This window comes from Erpetoichthys calabaricus, chromosome 11 (genome assembly GCF_900747795.2).
Source record: "Erpetoichthys calabaricus chromosome 11, fErpCal1.3, whole genome shotgun sequence".
NCBI classification, from domain to species: Eukaryota; Metazoa; Chordata; class Cladistia; order Polypteriformes; family Polypteridae; genus Erpetoichthys; species Erpetoichthys calabaricus.
The window spans coordinates 70,092,210-70,112,024 of NC_041404.2; the positions used below are offsets into that span (position 1 = coordinate 70,092,210).

General features: G+C 35.6%; 2 protein-coding genes across 4 annotated transcripts in view; one reads left to right on the top strand and one right to left on the bottom strand.

Annotated features, from left to right (window-relative positions):
* Positions 1 to 19,815, bottom strand: part of si:dkey-13a21.4 (uncharacterized protein LOC494576 homolog) — a 991,873-nt gene that overhangs the window by 867,898 nt on the left and 104,160 nt on the right. The gene's annotated exons all lie outside the window — the stretch shown is intronic.
* hcfc1b (host cell factor C1b) overlaps positions 1 to 19,815 on the top strand; it is a 155,785-nt gene that overhangs the window by 66,984 nt on the left and 68,986 nt on the right. For all 3 annotated transcript variants that reach the window (XM_028813306.2, XM_028813307.2, XM_051933482.1), the window contains 6 exons: positions 3,861 to 4,069; positions 4,587 to 4,671; positions 7,127 to 7,233; positions 9,884 to 10,063; positions 12,878 to 13,225; positions 13,588 to 13,739. In XM_028813306.2, coding sequence (XP_028669139.1) covers positions 3,861 to 4,069; positions 4,587 to 4,671; positions 7,127 to 7,233; positions 9,884 to 10,063; positions 12,878 to 13,225; positions 13,588 to 13,739 — 1,081 coding nt within the window. The remainder of the gene's footprint in view (positions 1 to 3,860; positions 4,070 to 4,586; positions 4,672 to 7,126; positions 7,234 to 9,883; positions 10,064 to 12,877; positions 13,226 to 13,587; positions 13,740 to 19,815) is intronic.

Below are 19,815 nucleotides of genomic sequence, written 5' to 3' on the forward strand. Positions count from 1 at the left end.
TATAAATGCTTTCAAGATAAATTAATATTTGGGAGAATTTTTGGCTTCATATCATGTATTCATAAAGTTTTATTGTTTTAGTTTTAATTTTCAACATTGCCGTTACATAGGAGTGACATTACAGCAATAAGCAAGTTATTAGAATGAAATTCATCATCCTATGCATTTGACCAAGCCCTCCTCCACCTGCATTTAGCTTCAGAAATAATCCGATGCAAAGATGTAAAGTCAAAATCATAGTTGCAGTGACATAATTATAATAATACATATAATACACAACACAAATCACAATATTACCTATGGTACCCTCCATAATGGGACAAAAGCATATTTTTCCTCATTTACCCCCTTTTCTCCACAGTTTGAATTTACAAATCAAAGAATTCAGAAGTGATTATAATGCATATTGCACACATTAATTTATGGGTATTTGCATACTCTTCAGTCACACCATGTAGGATTTTATTATTAATACACACAAACCCCCACTCTCATTTTCAGGGCCCCGTATTATTTGAAATATAGCTTTGGTAGGTATATTAAAGCAGACAAGTTTAGTACTTTGTAGCATATCTCCTGCATGCAATAACTGCGTGAAGTCTGAATTCATAGACCTCAACACGTGACTGTCTTCTCTAGTGATACTCTGCCAAGCCTCTAGTGCATGCATTTTCATCTCCAGCTTGTTTTCAGGGCTTGTCCCCTTAAGTTTTCTCTTTAGCATATGGAAGACATGCTCAATTGTTAACTTGGCCATTCAACAATTTTCCATTTTTTAGCTTTCAAAAACTTCTGTGTTGCCTTAACAGTATGTTTGGGATCATCATCTTTTGGTAGGCTGAAGTGCCATCTAATGAGTTTGGAGGCATTTACTGGAACTTGAGCAGATAAGAGGTTTCTATACACCTCAGAATTCATTGTGCTGTTGCCGCCAGCAGTTCCTTCAGCAATGAAGATAAGTATGCTAGTAACTGTGGCAGCCATACACGCCCAAGCCATAACACCCTCCACCACAATGTTTAACAGATGAGGTGGTTAGTTTTGGATCTTGGGCAGTTCCTTTTAGTCTCCACACTTCTGCTCTTGCCATCACTCATATAGGTTTGTCTTGTCTGTCCACAAGACCTTTTTCCAGAATTCTGCACGCTCTTTTAAGTACTTTTTCGTAAAATGTAATCTGATTGTCCTATTTTTTTGCAGACTAGTTTTGCATCTTGAATTATGACCTCTGTATTTCTGTTCATGAAGTCTTCTGTGGATAGTAGCCTCTGACACATCCACATCTGCCTCCTCAAGACTGTTTATGATCTTTAGGACAAGTGTTTGAGGCTTTATCTTAAACATAGAGAGAATGCTTCTGTGATCAGCAGTGGATGTCTTCCTTGGCCTACCAGTTGTTTTGCGATTACTGAACTCACCATTGTGTTCCTCCTTCTTAATGATATACCAGACAATTGATTTAAGTAAACCTAAGGTTTTACTGTTGTCTCTAATGGTTTTATTTTTGTTTTTGCCTCATAATGACTTTTTTGTCTTTCATTGACACAGTTCTTGCCCTCATGCTGAACAGTGGCACCTATAGTTTTCAAATGGTACAAGCAAGCCTCTGTATCTTATGCCTCCACTATTGAAGGATGAAACACATCTGAGTATTCACAAACACCTGTGATGCCAATTGCCCTGAAACGGGAGGACGATGTATAAAAATTGTTTTAATTTCTACATGGTGTGACCAAAATGTATGCGTGTAAATGTAAATACCTTAAAGTCTGCAATGTGCATTTTAATCACATTTGAATTGTTTGATTTGTAATTTTAAACAGTGGAGCAGAAGGCTAAATTAAAGGAAAATGTGTCTTTGACCCAAACATTATGGGAGGGCACACTATAATATGGAATGTCCCACAATAATACATATAATACAGCACACATAAACACTAACTTAAATTACACAAAACTGTTCCAGTACTCTTTATGCAAAGACAAATGCTAGAAAGTGAGAACAGCTGCTGCCTGACTTCTTCATTCTGGGTCTGGTGTAACTTCACTATTCTAATGTGTATAAAAAAAGAAAATTAGATCATGTGGCCGGTCTGGAAAAGTAGTCTGATAAGATCCGAGCGCTCCTCAGTTTCAGATACTCGCTGGCTCCTGGCACTCAAAGTAAAGCAATCTAGCTGAAATTAGACTGTCTCTAAGATAGACATGTCTGTAGCTGGTATGCTTACTTTAGGTTACTACTTTCATCTTTGGCTTTCTGGTTGCCTTTTCCGTAGGAGCAATGGCATGCCATGGTCCATTCAAATGCTTGGACAGCTCACTGAAGAGGTTCTTTATGGTTAGAAAACATAGAGTAGGTGAACGTTGTATGTAGCTTACTTTGTTATGTTTTTACTTTTTTTCTCCTGTTCTTATGTGCACAATGCTTAAAACATTTATTTCATTCTATGGGACACATAAATGTGAATCAAAGCTATATGTAGTACGTTAATGGGAACCATGATTCGGTGTATTTTGCTTTTGATCTAAACTCTCCAAACTTTGCAATTGTACAAAATTACAGATCAAAGTGTTACATTCAAATCTGACCAAAGCTACCATTTTTACTCTATCTTCTACTTGGTGAAATTATATTTATACCCCCACACACACACTTGTATGCAGAAAAGTATTCAGTTACTTACATAGTACTTCTGATACATATGATTAGAGGCATAATAAAATACATACAGAAATCACAGAATTTCAACTTCCAAAAAATATACCTGAGAGTGTGTGTACCACAGACTACTGTAAACAAAACTTAATGCTGCACAATGCCAACCTGATTTGCACTGTTGCTCATGAAGTCTAAAGTCAAGCACAGGTTCTCTCTATCAGACACACTTAGGATACTGAATTGCCTCTAAGCACATGTGAACATGCATAAATAAAATGCAGCATATACAGAATTTAATTTGCAGTTCAATAGAAGGCAAGATCGTGTAATAAAGCAAAATTAACAAAGTAAATGTAGAAAAACATACAAATCCAATAATAACTCCTCAGTAGCTTAGCCTAGTATTCCGTACAGCTAACCAGGCTTCTAAAACAATGCAGTTGAAGCACTTTATCTAGCAAAGCATAACACCAATGTAGTACACCAAGTCTGATGTGTGATAATGCTAGCTTAACACATACATAACCATAAAAAATTAAGAATGTTGAACTATGTGCGTCTGGAAACTTAATCTCTGCAGACATCTTTTCATGCAAATCACAGTGCAGGCCACAAAAACTGACAAAATGTTTCACAGTCCTTTTTATTTACACACTTTATGGTACTATCATTGCTTTTAAGTGCTCAAATCACTCCAGAACAAACTGCAGTGGTAATATTTATAAAACAGTCTACAGGAAAGTACAGTTTTAATGGGGGGGGGGGGGGGGGTAAAAGGTTGCAATGGAGGGAGCCAGGCAATGAGGCGATAAGCACAAGTACAAACTGTTTTGCAGTATGTATTCTATCTCAAGATGTGCAAATCAATACTTACATTCTTGGCTTGAATGTGGACATGTTCTGTATATTCTAAGGCTTTTTTGTCCCCTTTGGACTGGTGTCCTCTAGACACCATCTTAAACCCCAACAACAGGCATGATTGTTTTTTCATTTTTTTTTCAATTTCCAATAGCAAATTATTTTATACTGTGACTATATAATACATTATATTGAAAACTAATTTTGATACTTTTATAAGTTTGAAATATAGACAGCACAAGCAAGTCTCTTCATAAGGGTTGCATTTCTTGTTCTTCTGCTTAGCTATTGTTACTTAATTTTGGAGAAGATTTCATGTTCTTTCTGCCTTTTTTTTCCCCAGGTATTTAAATGACCTATATGTCCTAGAGTTGCGCACAGGTTCCAGTGTTGTAGGATGGGATATCCCAATCACGTATGGTGTGTTGCCCCCACCACGGGAGAGCCATACTGCTGTAGTATATACGGAAAAGGAGAGCAAAAAATCACGTCTTGTAATCTATGGTGGAATGAGTGGTTGCAGACTTGGTGACCTTTGGACACTTGATATTGGTAAGACATTTGTTTATTGGATTCAGTATTTTCTTTTAAAATTAGCTAATATCTTTTAATTTTAATAGAAGTAGCATAAGGTTATATTGCTATTTGACATAACACTATATTATTTTTGAAGTGACTGATTGGAGAAGCAAGAATAAACACATTTCTTTCAGCACATGCATATTACAAATTATTACCAATTGTTTATTTTCTGAATCCCACAGTTATTTCCTCATCTTCCAGCATTCTACATCTATGTATATATGTATCACATGTATTCTTCCAAATTTGTTTTTGCTCTACTATAACTAATCATGTTTAAAACGTTTATTTTTAACTTTAGTAAAATTTATATCTCAGTAGATAAAATGTATGTAGATGGAAACAGATGCTGTTCTAACTGCTGATAGTTAGGAGCTTTTAGTTATTCTTGTATTAACTTCCATTCTCCATATATACCTTTTGACAGCATTGTACAAAGTTAAACTAATAATATTTTTATTTTAAAATTTTGCTTTCTACCTGACAGATACTTTAACTTGGAACAAGCCTACTTTGAGTGGCACAGCCCCTTTGCCACGTAGTTTGCACTCTGCCACCACAATTGGAAACAAGTTAGTATGCATAGTAATTTTAGTTACATCCAAGTGTCAGTGTATGTTTAGTGTATATTTGTTAATGTTGTCCTCTGGATAATTGAGTAATATCAGATTCCTTTCATAGATATGTGCTAGATATTGAAAAAGCAACAAACTATAGTTTCAAAATGCCTTGTCTGCATTTCAATTAAACACTTAGTAGCTGTGTGTTGGTTGAGAAAGAATCTGTTTTGTGCATTTCGTTCTCTATTTTGAAGATGCAATTTTGATGACTCAGTATTTTCAGCTCCTGTGTTATGGTAGGCATATATAAAGATTTGGAATAATTTTACTAAATATATCTTGAATTTCATTTGTATTAAAATTGACTAAATCTTGATTATTTTGCATTTTTACTAGTAGTGTGAGAAGGTCTCTAGTTTGCTCACATTTTTTTTTAAACACATATATGTGTGGTGAGCCTTTATTATGCTACTTTAATGAGCTCAAATGATTTTATTAACTATTTGCACAGATAGTATATTAACAGTGCTCCGTTTTAGGTGTTCTTTAATAAAGATCAGCTTGAGAAGTTAAGATGCTTCTACTTCCATGTAAAAGCAGAGAACTGGGCTTTCTTGTGATATATATCACTTCTCTGAATGTTGCTCGCTTCTTTTTGAAATCTATACTGTATGTTTAGATCATCTTCTCTATTTTCTGGTTAACACATTGCATTGTGCAAGGGCATATTTTAATGTTTTCCAGCAAAAATTCCACAGCTAACCAGAGGATTATTTAGATAGATAGATACTTTATTAATCCCAAGGGGAAATTCACATACAATTCAATAGAGCAAATTTGGTCACTGCCCATCAATGCATGACTGTTTGAACCTGTATGAGTGGTTGATGGCGCTTTTTGTTTCCCAAGAACGAGTTCTTGATGATAGTCTGTACAAACTACATGATCACAAAAAACATTATCTGCAGATTTGAATAGAACAAGGCTGCAAGATGTTTTTCAGTAGCAGATGATGCATGTGGTGGAGAGGAGCAAGAAGAATCCTTTGCACCTGAGTCATGCCATTTTGAGGATGCACATGCTTTTGCATGGCATTCTCAATCCAGTTATTACTCACTGGCTAAAGCCAATATCATTTTACAAGACTTTGTCATGGAGGCATTTCAGACTTCCCAACTATAATTGCTGATCTTGCCACCAGACCACGTCCGTTTCACAGACTGAAAATTGCTGAGCATGTCTAAGTTACAAACTGCATTCTGACCTTTTAGCACAGTTGTGCTCGCCCCTTTTTGTGGCAGCCAACAGCTTGCTGCCTGACGGACCTGGATCTGAATGAAGGGTTAACGTCTATGGCGAGTTCAGCTGCAAGCCCTTCTGCGTTTTTACTATTTCTGTTCTGTTGTGGTATGTGAAACTCGGGACATCAGAAGGACAAGCTTGTCTTCTGTTTGTAAGTTCCAACAAACATAGGTCTCTTTTTTCCTTGTCGATACATTATGTGTATTGTACTTATGGATGAGCATTCATTGGTTGTCAACTCTTATGCACATACAGCCTGCCCCACAACTTAATACAAAAAGAAGTTATTTGATATTGTCAGGGTAAGTGGTGGACTTGTTGGAATGAGTCCCTGGGCATGTCACCAGAGCATCCAGCAAAATAATCCAATTCTTGTAAATGAACTAAAATTAAAAATTACTAGAAAAGTCATCTAATGTAGCACGACCTTCACCTATAACAGCAAAATCTAGTTGAGAACATCAGTAATGATTTTTTATTTTGGTTGCCTTGTTTTGTGTTTATGTACATTTTCTTTGCTTGTACTTAAAAATGTTTTTTATTTCTAAGGGAATGCTGATTTATCTTTATTTCACAGTTACGAAAATTTATCACAGAATTGTTCAGAAACACAGCAAAGACTTAACTGTAAATTTATTTTTTAACAGAGGTTTTTGTAGTTAAATTTATTTAATTCAGTTTGATTTACTCCATGTGCTCTATTTATTTTTTCTCCTAATAAAAATGCAGTGAAATTGCCCTTTTTTTTTTTTTTTGGAAATTGTTTTCTTCACAATTTTCATATGTCATATTGTGTAGTACCATCCATAGCTGACATAACTGGAAAGCTGAATATGTGCAGACTCAAAGGACAGAAAGCACTTGCAGCTAAAAGTACCAAAATGTGCCCAGATGGATTGTTTGGGCTTAGGTGTGAAAGGAGTTTTTTTTGGTTTTTTTTTGTCCACCCTGGCCATCGGACCTTACTCCTTTCTATGTTAACTAATGTTGTCTTATTTTAATTTCTTATTTTGTCTTTTATTTTTCTTCTCTTCATTATGTAAAGCACTTTGAGCTACTTTTTGTATGAAAATGTGCTATATAAATAAATGTTGTTGTTGTTGTTGTAATAAGCAATAGTGTATTGCTGTTGTAGTCTTAATCCTTCTACTTTTATTTATTCTAGAATGTATGTTTTTGGTGGCTGGGTCCCCTTGGTCATGGATGACGTGAAAGTTGCAACACATGAAAAGGAATGGAAATGTACAAACACACTGGCCTGTCTAAATCTGGGTAAATGTACTACATAATAATTTTTTGAAATTTTAAGAAATGCGTTAACTGGTGGTATCAACTCTTTACTAGGTGTGATATGTAGAACTCCTAACTATTTTAATTTCTTGACATATTAAATGATATTTTTTTTTTTCTGTACGAATAGTTCATTTCTTAATTTGTTCTTCTCTATTCTTATAAAAAAAATGATTCTTTTTCCCTTGTTGTTTCCCTGTTTACATTTAATTAAATTGTGTTGTCCTAATTTAAACTAAATGTTTAGATTCAATATTAAACTTTCATTGTGCATTAGCAGTTATAATCAATCACATCATTATTAGCTAGTTTTTGTTCTTTTTTTCAACCACCCTCCAGTCATAAAGCAATTCTCTTCCCTCTGTACAAAGAGGCAAGACACCTAAATAACCAATTACACCCAGGAATATAGTTAATGTTACGTAGTCTCCCATCTTCACATAGAGAATGCACACATGCTTGTGTGACATGCAGTGTATAATTGGTTTGCCAGATTGTGGAAGACATACAAGCCTTAAAGCCACTTTCATAACTTTACAAATATCTGTTAGAAGTTTTTTTTTTTTTTTTTTTTTAAGAAGTACAAAGTATTGATCTTTGATTGACACTGCGCAAATGGTAACTTTTGCAAACTAACTCAATTTATGCAAATAGTTACCCTCCCCACCCATAAAAGTAATTGGAATAACTGCCCAAATCATGTGTAACATTTTGGAAAAAAAATGCATTCTGTCCAGTCCTTCATTTTCCAAATAAGAAATGTTTAAAAAAAAAAAAAAAAATCCACCTGATTGGGTGTAACTTGCACTTTACAGTGTTGCACAGTACTGATAGTTATGTAAAGGATGTATATGCGGCAGTTAAATTTATCTGCTTTGTTTGAACATACATAAACTCAGTTTCTATGACATCTCACAAAATTATGTCAGTTTTAGTACAAACAGATTAATGGAGCCTACTGACTGGGACATTTACATTTAAACCAACTTAAAGTTACTGTGTAATAGCAAAGGCAATACATCTGAGCAACTTTGATATTGTCCAGAATGTGATTGCTAGATGACTGGGTCGGAGTATCTCTAAAATGACAGGTTTTGTGGGACGCTCTCATTATGCGCTGGTTGGTACCTACCAAGAATTGTCCAAGGTTGGTATCTACTCAGTAAGCTTCGTTTTGAACAGGTGCATAGTGAAGTTGTCATCCACAAATGTAATCTTTGAAGTGGAACTGTTGCAAACATAGTTTAACTCTCAGCTTTGTTCACGTAGTGCTGCAGTAAATGAGGAGGAGATATTATTAAACATCAGCATATAGATTCATATTCTAGCTAGGCTTATTCAGCAATTAAATACATTTTTTTTAATGTTCTGGATAAACTTGCCATTCTTTGGGTATGAGCACGGTTTGTTTAATGCAGCTTTCGAAAGCACTTATTAGATGTTTTTATGTTGTTACATTTTATGTGGTTGTTTTGTTATGCAAGTATTAGATAGAAACTGTGCAATGATAGTTTAATACTTGATATGTGATGTTAAGTACATAAAAATTGGTAATGTGTGCTAGGTCTTGGCAATCCTGTATATTATTCTAAATTTTTAAATCTTTGTTCACTTTGTTCAAAGTTGTTTTTAAAAATTTCTTTACCTCTTAATTGGCAGTGCTACCTGGTACAAGACCCAAATTAAGTTCTTTATATTTTAGCAGTCCCTTCTTGTTTTATTTTAAAGTTTTTTTTCTAGAGAAATAATTTTATGTAGAATATGCAATATTTTCATATTTTTTCAAAAGTAAAATTTATTTTTTAAATTACTATTCAGAATAGTACACATTATGAATGTAGAAAATATAAAGATCTTTTAAATGATTTATTTATGGAATGATGTCTAAAGTAACAAAGATTTGCCATATTTGTAATATATGGCCAAATCTTCTTTATGTGCCTTTGATGCAGCGTTTAAATTTGTGTTTTTTCTGTCATTTGGAGATATGGTTTTGCACATATGTCATTGTTTAAAGCTGCCAAGGAAGACCCACTGATCTAAACATTAGAACTCCTAACCTGTGAACTTCATGAACATTTTTTGTAGTTTAAGATCTTGCATGCAGAAGTTATAATGATACCAGTGCATAATGGCAAGCAGGGTTATGTGTAATTTACAGGCTGCAATGAAATCATGTTAACTGCCTAGAGAAAAGATAACTACAAAACGAAAGAGCATCTTTCAATGTTCTGCTCACTAGGTAGCTTTACTATTGGAACAGTAGTAAGTGAAATAATTAATACAAAGACACACCCAAAATAAAGCAAAAAAAAAAATCACCCCTTATTTCTAATGTGAAATGTTATTTTGCACTAGAAAAAATATAAAAAACAATATATTTGTCCCTTTGCCGGTTTGAACAAATGTGCACATGTTAAGTCGAAATCATGAAAAGTGTTGCTGTTAATTCTTGGTTGTAAAAAGTCAGGGTAGTTATCTAATAAAGAAATGTCTTGTCATGCATGGAAAAAGGCAGAATACTTTTCTACATTTGTGACTTAGAAAAAATTAAAACGTAATTTTTGTGACTGTTTGGTCTCAGTTGTTCATTTGTAACTCTTTTCCATTTTTTCTTTAATCATTCCTGTAGATTCTATGACCTGGGAGCCAATTGTAATGGACACACTGGAAGATAACATCCCTCGGGCAAGAGCAGGTCACTGTGCTGTTGCTATCAATTCCCGACTATATGTGTGGAGTGGGCGTGATGGATACCGTAAAGCCTGGAACAACCAAGTCTGCTGCAAAGACTTATGGTATCTTGAGACTGGTAAGAATTATGTTACTCTTTTTAATATTGTCTACTGTAATCACACCTACTTCACTGTTTATTTTTTCAATACACTGTACATTGATTTAGTAACAGTTTTAGTAAATAATAAACTATCATGTCAAAGGGGTATGTCTTTCCACATATTTGCATATATAAATAGTTGACCGTTATTTTGTAAAATAAAGTGTAAAGGTGGTCTAATTTTTAAAAATAGCTGAATTATTCTTTGCAGTTATTCTTAGCTTCAGTATATGCTATTGCCCTTCTTTGGCACAAAACCTCTTGTTGGCATTTCTTGTAATTGTCTTGCGGTCTCCTACGCCAACTTGGAAAAAGTAATTTATCTATTTCTTCTTCCTGAACTTCAGCCTTGTGATGCTTGTGGACATTCTTGCTTGTACTGTCTGCTTCACGTTCTCTCCCCTGCACATTTCTCAACCAATGTTGATTAGCAAATTTCACCAAAGCATTTTTTGCAGCAAATTTTCTTTGTTTGCCCTTGTTCGTCAAATTATTTACTGATAATTTGGCCATTTTTTATAAATATATATTATATACCAGTGTCCCACAGTACTTTGCGAGGCCAGTGCAACATCCTTCAGATGGAGCCTGACACCCCCCCAAACACAGGGGAGACTATGAAATAATAACGAAAGGTTTATTACTATTTACAAGACGTTTCAGTCATAACTTTGAATTTTCTGTCTTTAAAAGACATAAGTATTTTTTCTAACTTTTGACTACAATTTTTGGCATTTCCACTTTGTTTTGATGAAATATATGATTGCATGTCTTTGACTTGCATTCTTTCTTCATTGATCTTACAGAGGCACGATGGTGCCGCAAAGCTCAGGTCACCTTTTTGGCCACACTAATGAAACATATACAGCATAAATAACGAGTTAGCTCTGCTTATGAAGTTGTAATGTATTACAATAAATAGTTATGATTTTAAAATGTTAATTGTGCCAATTGCAAGTATACAAAAAGCTTGGCCTAGACTGCTGTATAAAGTAGGTCCACCTACTTTTTTTAGTTACAGCTGACATCTTTATATTGCCAGCCATCAACAGGGTTTGTGAGCAAAAATAAAGATGGTTTTAAATGTGCTGGACATTATCAAATACTACATAATAAAACCATCTGACTGAGAACTTTTCGAAGCCATTGAGCAAATAGAAGTTGTTACCAGAACCAAGATGCTAAAATCATAACTCAAGTTGATCAAGGCAAATGCTATGAGTCATTAATCAGAAAGTTTGCTCAAGGTTTGTCACCAGTGTGAAGACTGATCTACGAGTGTCACTTAAGTATAAGAGGAGGTGCATGCGCAATTAGCCACCTGCAGATAAAAAAAAACAGACATTGTTAGCCTCCATCTCCCCCAAACACAGGAGAGACTATGAAATAATAATGAAAGGATTATTACTTATTCCATGTTTCTATCTTTTTGATAGGAAAAAAAAAGTGCAAAGCATCAGCACAGACACTTTGAAGTCGCACTGATGGCTCCCCAAAGAAATAGAATGAGCCAGCTGTTTCAATCGTGACATGCCACTTTTAATTTTCTGCCTTTGAAAGTGCTACATATTTTTTTTTCTGACTTTTGACTGCGATTTCAGCATTTCCTCTTTGTTTTGACAAAATCTGATTGTGCATGCATCTCTGTGTTTTTTGTTCTTTGATCTCAGGGGAGGCATGGTGGTCCTGTGGTTGGCATTGCTGTCACACAGCTTAGATCACCCTCAGGGACACTTTAAAGATGACTGCACCATTATAATCCAGTCAAGACTAGTTCAGTTAGTCCTTCCCCATTGACTTTAATGCAGTTTGGCAGATATTGCAAACATTTCCATGATTTTGGGGAACTCAGGGCAAAGCGATCTCAACCTTCTACACAAATACTCTCTAGTATCATGTGGAATTCATGATGGATTCTATGACGGCAGTCTGGCTAGATCCTGAGACAGAAAGGCAGGTTCAAAATGAAAGTTGGCATGAACTATTTTTGATTAAAGGCAGTTGTTGTTTATAATTCTAAACACGTCTGGCCACAATTTCAGATATCAACTGTACCGTTGTCTCATCTGTCTAGAGCCCATTGTTCCATTAATCCTGTTTGGATGTTTTCTGCTTCTGCTAAACCTTCATTTGTAAATCTACAATTATTTTGTGAATGAGTTGACTGAAGCACTTTGACATTGAATGAAATCATACCTGTCTGTTAATGCTTTAATATTATCATGGGGTTCCTTGCTTCCTTGCACCATATTTGGGTCAGCATTAGGGTTGAATTTGTTCAGATACTCTGTCTTTTATAGATGACCATTTTATTTAATTCTTTCCATTTATAGATAGATTTTCAAACAGTGGAGTAACTGACTTCAGTTTGCTTGAAAGGTTTTAAAACCTTTCCCAGAAATGTTGGCATCACCAGTCTTTCTTCTGAGGGCTTAATAACGTTTTAATTCTATGCACCTGTTTGGGCACATTTGTTTCTATTTTTTGCAGTAATATTAAGGGTGTATTAACTTTTCCTCATAAGTAATTTCCTTCTAGGGTTAGCTATGGTTACCTTTTTGGCCACCTTTAAGGTACAAGAAGACTGTAAAAATGCATTAATGATAGGATTGTATTCTGATTTATATGCTTCTGTGCTTTTTAAAGTATTAGAGAATTCTGAAGAATCACTCTTGACTCTGAAGACTTGTATCATAAAATATAATCTAGATTTCGGTTCACTTGGTTTAATGTTACTTATGTGTTTTTTTTCTTTCTCCTTGATCCTCTACCCTCATTTTTTACATACAGAAAAACCTCCTGCTCCCTCACGAGTTCAACTGGTTCGTGCTAATACAAATTCACTTGAAGTGAGTTGGGGTGCTGTTCCTACTGCAGATAGCTACTTACTGCAGTTGCAGAAATATGATATCCCAGCAGCAACTGCAGTTACTTCTCCAACTCTAAATCCTACTCCTTCTCTGCCAGTAAACCCTCCAAAAAGCCCTGCCCCAGCTGCAGCAGCACCTTCAGCTCAGAGCCTTCCACACACAGGTATTACCCTTGTTCCACAGTCTGCTTCACCAACAACATCAGGGCTACCTGTTCTACCATCCATGCCAGGAAGTCCTCTTGGTGCTGCCACTGCAAGGGGACCAGGTAAGACTGACATGTGATGTTTAACTCTTTGGTGTTATTTGCATGCACATCTAGTAATGACCAACTAAATGTGATATATCCAAGAAGGGTTGTGTTTCATAGCGATCCCTGTAGATTGTCTTTGTACCACTAGTATGTGATGTTATTAGCTTTAAGTATAAGTTAAAGAATCAATATTTCATAATTTGATGAACTAGACAAGTGCATAACAGTTTTCAGTTTTTGTGTAATATGTGGAGGTAAAGCAAGTTAAAATTTCTGTATAGATATCAATTGACTATTACTGTTGCAGATTATTTAAAGCAACTTTTTTTTTTTTTTTTTTTTTTAATAAGTTTTGTTTTAAAATATTCTATTTCCAGCCATTTTGAAAGTGGCAGCTCCCCAGTCCTCTACAGGAACATCAATTGTAACAGTGCGACAAGCTAACCAGGTGGGGAAATCTCCTGTCACAGTCACATCCTTACCAGCTGGGGTTAGAATGGTAGTTCCAGCACAGAGTGGCCAGGGAGCGGTAAGAAATTTTTATTTAAAAAATAAATATTTGAATATGCAATTTTTTTGTAAACTAAACCAATAAATCGTAACTAATTTGAAATAAAAAATGTAGTTCTAGCCTTACATGATACTAATTAAAAAAAATGCACAGCTAAGTGAAAAGTTTAAATACAAACATTTGAGTATCTCATTTTCAGTTTTGCGATTTGTATTTACATCATTTTTGACATCATTAGCAAGTAAATTAACTTAAATGGAGGAAACGGCTTTCAGAAATCATGAAACACACACACTAACAGAAAACTTATGCGTGTTTATTTATGTAACTTCAGAAGTTTCCAGTGCTATCGGGTGAAAAAACTGACTTGCTTTGATGGTATGGCATCAGTTTTGATGCAAGATGATAAAAAAGCACAGATTTAAAATGCATTGGAGTGCTTTTTAAAACAGATAGAACCCATATTGCTGGATTGGGTTGCGTTATACCTGAAAGGCATCAATATATCAGGAGGGTGTATGTGAAGGTAAGTTAAAAGGTGTTTAAAAGAGCTGAGGTGCGGAGGAGCTAAGGAAACTTCACAAGCATTAATTTGGATTCACAAAAATATAAGCTCAACACCTTCAAATGGGAAATTGCTAAACAGGGAATATTCTAGCATATAGTATTTTTTTATAGCATTAAACTGATTATCGGTATTAGAAACCTGATTAAATTCCAAAGATGGCAATAAGAATGCACAGTGTTAATTAAAAAAATGACTGGCAAACTTGTAAAGTTAGTTGGCCTTAATACTAACTTACGTTTAGAGAATAGTGTGTGTCACTATAATAACTTTTTTTTTTATAATATCTTTAAAGCTTATTTAAGTGGTGTATTATGGCAATGAAATTCTTTAGTTATCCAAATACTTACTTACTTGGGAAATTCAATTAAGGAGTGGTATTAAAAGCCTGAAAATTATTTGCTGTGGTTATTGGGATCATTTGTTTACAGTTTGAGCAAAAAAGTACCTTGGTCACAGTCACATAGTGAGGCAGTGGGGTAGAATGAACCTAACAATTTTTTTTTTTTTTTTGTTTTTAAAGATAACATTGGTGTTTGAGAACAGTAGACTCTTATGTTTAAGCTTGGTTTTATAGCAGTTAGGTAAATTTATAAGTACAGTATACAAACTTGTACATCACAACAATAAAGGAGTTCTCTACTCAAAAAATTATGATTTTTGTATCTGTTGCTTACCCTCTCTTGACTGTAATAATGGCATAGAAAAACAATTTTTATTCCTTTCACTGAGAATGAAGATCACAAAATTCCTGATAATGTTGGCTTCAGTGAAGACCTATCTTAAACAACAACAAGCAATATCCAAATATCCATAAATACAACCCAAATTGTTTTTGTTGTATACTCCATATGTTGGGTACGCTCAAAACATTTCCCCCCACATGTATTTTGGCTAAAATATTAAATAAACTAGAAAAACTTGTTCCTAAAAGAAAGACGCATTCAAATGGCATTAGGCTTTAAGTTGAAGACCTGCCTTTCTCCCCTCATTCTTGGCCAGGAGTCCTGACTAGTTTGATCATTTATTGATAAATATGGTGCTACATGTGGTATTACTGCGGAACATGGCCTGACAAAGGTGTCCAAGTAAATATAAAAGTTAAAGAAAAGACCATAAAAGCAGTTTTAGATTGAAACAATGCCTCATATTTGTTCATATCCAAGGTGCTCCATCAAGTGTTTGGTCAGTTCGCAAGTAATTTCAGAAACTGACAATGAAAAACCAAGAAATACTGTAGTGTTGCTTGATAACCAACACAATGTCTAAAATTCAAAAGTTTTGTCCATTTTGAATGTGTTTCTTTGTTGTACAAGAGGTTATTTTTCCAGAACTGGCTTATTTAACCATATTTTAGCAAAATATATGTTTGAGATATTGGGAGCATAAGACTGGATAGCATGACATTTCTATTTCACAACACTGGTGATTTGAATTTTTTCATTGATGTTTTCATATTGTTTGCTGTTTTTCACACTGAAGTCCACTGTATCAGGAATTTTGTGATCTCTGTGCTTAATGAAGTTAGGACATTGTTTTACTTCCTCATCTCTGCAAACGATATGGGGTAAGTAACAGATAAAAATATGTTCTTTGTGAATGGAGTATTTCTTTACAGGAAAACACTAAATGTATTTATGTGTTTGAGAGATTTTAGTTATTTTAACCATTCTGTTGGGAAGCAAAAAATAGTACTTGAATTACTCATTTTAAAAAATAGCTGAAGCATTTTGTTCCATGAATATTTAGTTTTCCTGCTGTCAAAGAGCTAATGTGTGCTGATATATAAAACTAATTTGAAGCTTCAGTTTAGTTAATTTTTCTATTACATTCTTATTGATTATTCTGGTAATAATCATACATCATTTTTGCACATGAATCCACAAGTTTGGTTAAACACATTGTAGACATTGCACATGTCTATAAAATATTGAAAATGCAAGTCCATTATCCTGTGGCTAGTTAGCAACAAAGTGGAGGAAAACAAAAACAGTCCAGTCAACAGCCTACATGGAGAGTTTAAACATCTGGGAGGATCCATGGTTGGTTTTAACAGTCAAAGTTATAGTTGTCGTGATCTAAGTGAATTGGCTGCCCTCCTTTTTCTATGTATTTTACAGTACAAGTGCATCTGCAACTAACAACTGCCAATAGTTTGCAAATTATTATTTAGATTAATCAATTAGTTTTGATTTAAAATGTCGAGAATAAAGTCAACATGTTGGCTTTATTCTCATGATAAGCATCTTGATTAAAATGGAAATGTTGAGAATAAAGTCAACATGTCCACTTTATTCTCGACATAGTTTTTTTTTTTTCTTCACTGTGTCCAGAATTTTTTTTTCTTTTTTTTTTTTATAAACGTACATGTTGTTAGCCTCTGTTGGACCTGGGTTCAATTCCCGGGTCCTCCCTGTGTGGAGTTTGCATGTTCTCCCCGTGTCTGTGTGGGTTTCCTCCGGGCGCTCCGGTTTCCTCCCACATTCCAAAGACATGCAGGTTAGGTGGATTGGCGATTCTAAATTGGCCCTAGTGTTTGCTTGGTGTGTGGGTGTGTTTGTGTGTGTCCTGCGGTGGGTTGGCACCCTGCCCAGGATTGTTTCCTGCCTTGTGCCCTGTGTTGGCTGGGATTGGCTCCAGCAGACCCCCGTGACCCTGTGTTCGGATTCAGCGGGTTGGAATATGGATGGAATGATGGATGTTGTTAGCCTCCCAGTCCAACTCAAAACAAAGATGAACTTTTGGATTGAGATCTGCAGCATTTTCATCTTTATGGAACCGGTTTCAGAAGTGCTTTGTGGCTCATTGCATTTCTGCTAGAAGTATCAGTTTGAAAAGTGTGTAATATGGTCCTAAAAGAATGCACAGTCAGCAGCAATGAAAAGGTATACAGTGAATATTCAAGTGACACTCTTACTTTTAAGAGGCCTAATGAGTAATCATACCATTGACAGAAGTATAGTACCATGGAATAATGCTATTTACTGAAAATTTTGAACCTACCATGTGGTTGATGCTGCAGAAAATATTTGTCAGATTAGGCAACATTTTTGCAACTTTGTCCAGTTTTGGAGATAATATGCCTGCTGTACCTTTCTCTTCCCATTCTTGTTTGACAGGATTGAAATCTGGCATGGTCTGCTGCTACCATGATGCTTCTACTTCTATGATATTATGATAAAGAACCATTATAGTAGTTTCTGTGGCTTTTCTTTTATTTGAAATAAGTTTGGCCATTCTCCTTTGACCTCAGTTTTTATGAAGGTATTGTTTCTATATACAGGTAAAATTCCGTTACAATGAATATCTTTACAATGAAATTTTCATTACAAAGAAGTTTTTTTATGGTCCCGACAGTTTCCCCATATGACACAAGTCTATAGAAATCTTCTTATTACGAAATAACATTCAGCAGATACTTTCATTACAACGAAGTGCCCAAAAGACCTTGAAATGCCTGAATGAATCATCCACAGAGCAGTTAATTCTGTGGTCACCGCTCAGATGTGCACAATGATCCGCAAACAGAAACACAATTTTTTTTTCTTTCTTCAAACTTTTCTCGTACTGTTTTTTTTTTTTTTCTTTTTTTTTTTTTTTTCTTCCTGTTTTTGTTTTCGGTGGTTTTCAGTGATACATTTGCTTATTGCTTGTAACATTTGAAAAACGTCCACTGGAATTTAACTCATTGTCATCCTCCTATGGAAACGGCAGACACGAAAAAATGATAACAATACATATTAGAAAAAAAAAAACCTTTAAATTTTTGCAGATCTTGATTGCAACAAAAAGAAAAAAGACGTTGCCAGTGAATTCGTAATTTCGCCATCAACACTGTCAAATTTCTTCAAAGGCCAAGCAAAAAAAAGAAAAATCTCGGGTTGCAAACATACGCGAACTGCTGCATTTGAAGATGCTGAAAAAGCAGCTTTTATGTGGTTCAGTGATGCTCATTCAAGAAACATTCCTATTAATGCGGCACTCATTCAAGAAAATGTGAGGTTTCTAAACTCTCTTGGGACCTCCCTCAACTGGACAACACGCCGAAGAGCGTCCCAAAGTGCTATCACCACGTCTGTGGAAGACTGTTTATTCATTACCGGAGCAACAGCAGGCTCACAGCTCTGCTGCGACTCTTCACCAAAGCAAACAGAAATGATCTCGATAGGTGACGCAAGGAACATTGTAAATGCAGGGAACAGTATTACTTGGCCATTAACCTGGCCACGACACTGCCTGACTGCTGTGTCTGTGTATAGAAGAGTGGCAGATCACACTGCAATAAATAACCCTGCTGTTCCTGTTTCAAGCTGAATTAAGCTGGTTTTGCTAAGTATTGAGACTAAGCCTCGTGTTTTGGGGTGCAAGACGGACTTATAGCGCAACCCCAATCTTTTATGATTTGCTTCTGTGGCGCTTCACTGCTGCGCTGTGAGCCTGCTGTTGCCCTGCCCCAGCAATGAACAAACAATCTTCCACAGACGTGGCAATCACGCTTCGGGACGCATTTCAGCGTGTCGTTCCGTTGGGTGGGGAGAGTCCCAAAAGAGTTCAGAAACCTCACAATATTAAGAAGAAGAAAAGGATGATTTGGCTTCTGATTAATAACTGTGCTGCCCACAACATGCTTCCACATTTAGATAATGTTTGCGTTAAATTCCTCCCACCCAATTGCACAGCAGTGCTTCAGCCATTGGATTTGGGCATCATTCGCACCCTGAAAGTGTATTATCACAAGGAAATGCTGAGAAACAGTCTTGTCAGCATAACTTATAGAGAGGAGAAGATTAAAATTAACGTGAAAGAAGCTATTGAAATGTTTGCAAACGCCTGGACGAAAGTTAAATAAAACACTATAGCGACAAATACAGAATGTCATTACTACGAAATTTTCATTACAACAAAATATTTTTTAGGTCCTTGACAGTTCATTGTAACGGAACTATATATATATGCAAATTTATTAAAAATAAAAAAATTGAGAACGCACATGTACCTAAGTATTCACAGCCTTTGCCATGAAGCTCAGAATTGAGCTCAGGTGCATCCTGTTTCCCCTGATCATCCTTAAGATGTTTCTGCAGGTTAATTGGAGTCCACCTGTGGTAAATTCAGTTGATTGGACATGATTTGGAAAGGCACACACCTGTCTATATAAGGTTCCACAGTTGACAGTTCATGTCAGTGCACAAACCAAGCATGAAGTCAAAGGAATTGTCTGTAGACCTCCGAGACAGGATTGTCTCGAGGCACAAATCTGGGGAAGGTTACAGAAACATTTCTGCTGCTTTGAAGGTCCCAATGAGCACAGTGACCTCCATTATCCGTAAGTGGCAGAAGTTCGAAACCACCAGCACTCTTCCTAGAGCTGGCCGGCCATCTAAACTGAGCGATCGGGGGAGAAGGGCCTTAGTCAGGGAGGTGACCAAGAACCTGATGGTCACTCTGTCAGAGCTCCAGAGGTCCTCTGTGGAGAGAGGAGAACCTTCCAGAAGGACAACCATCTCTGCAGCAATCCACCAATCAGGC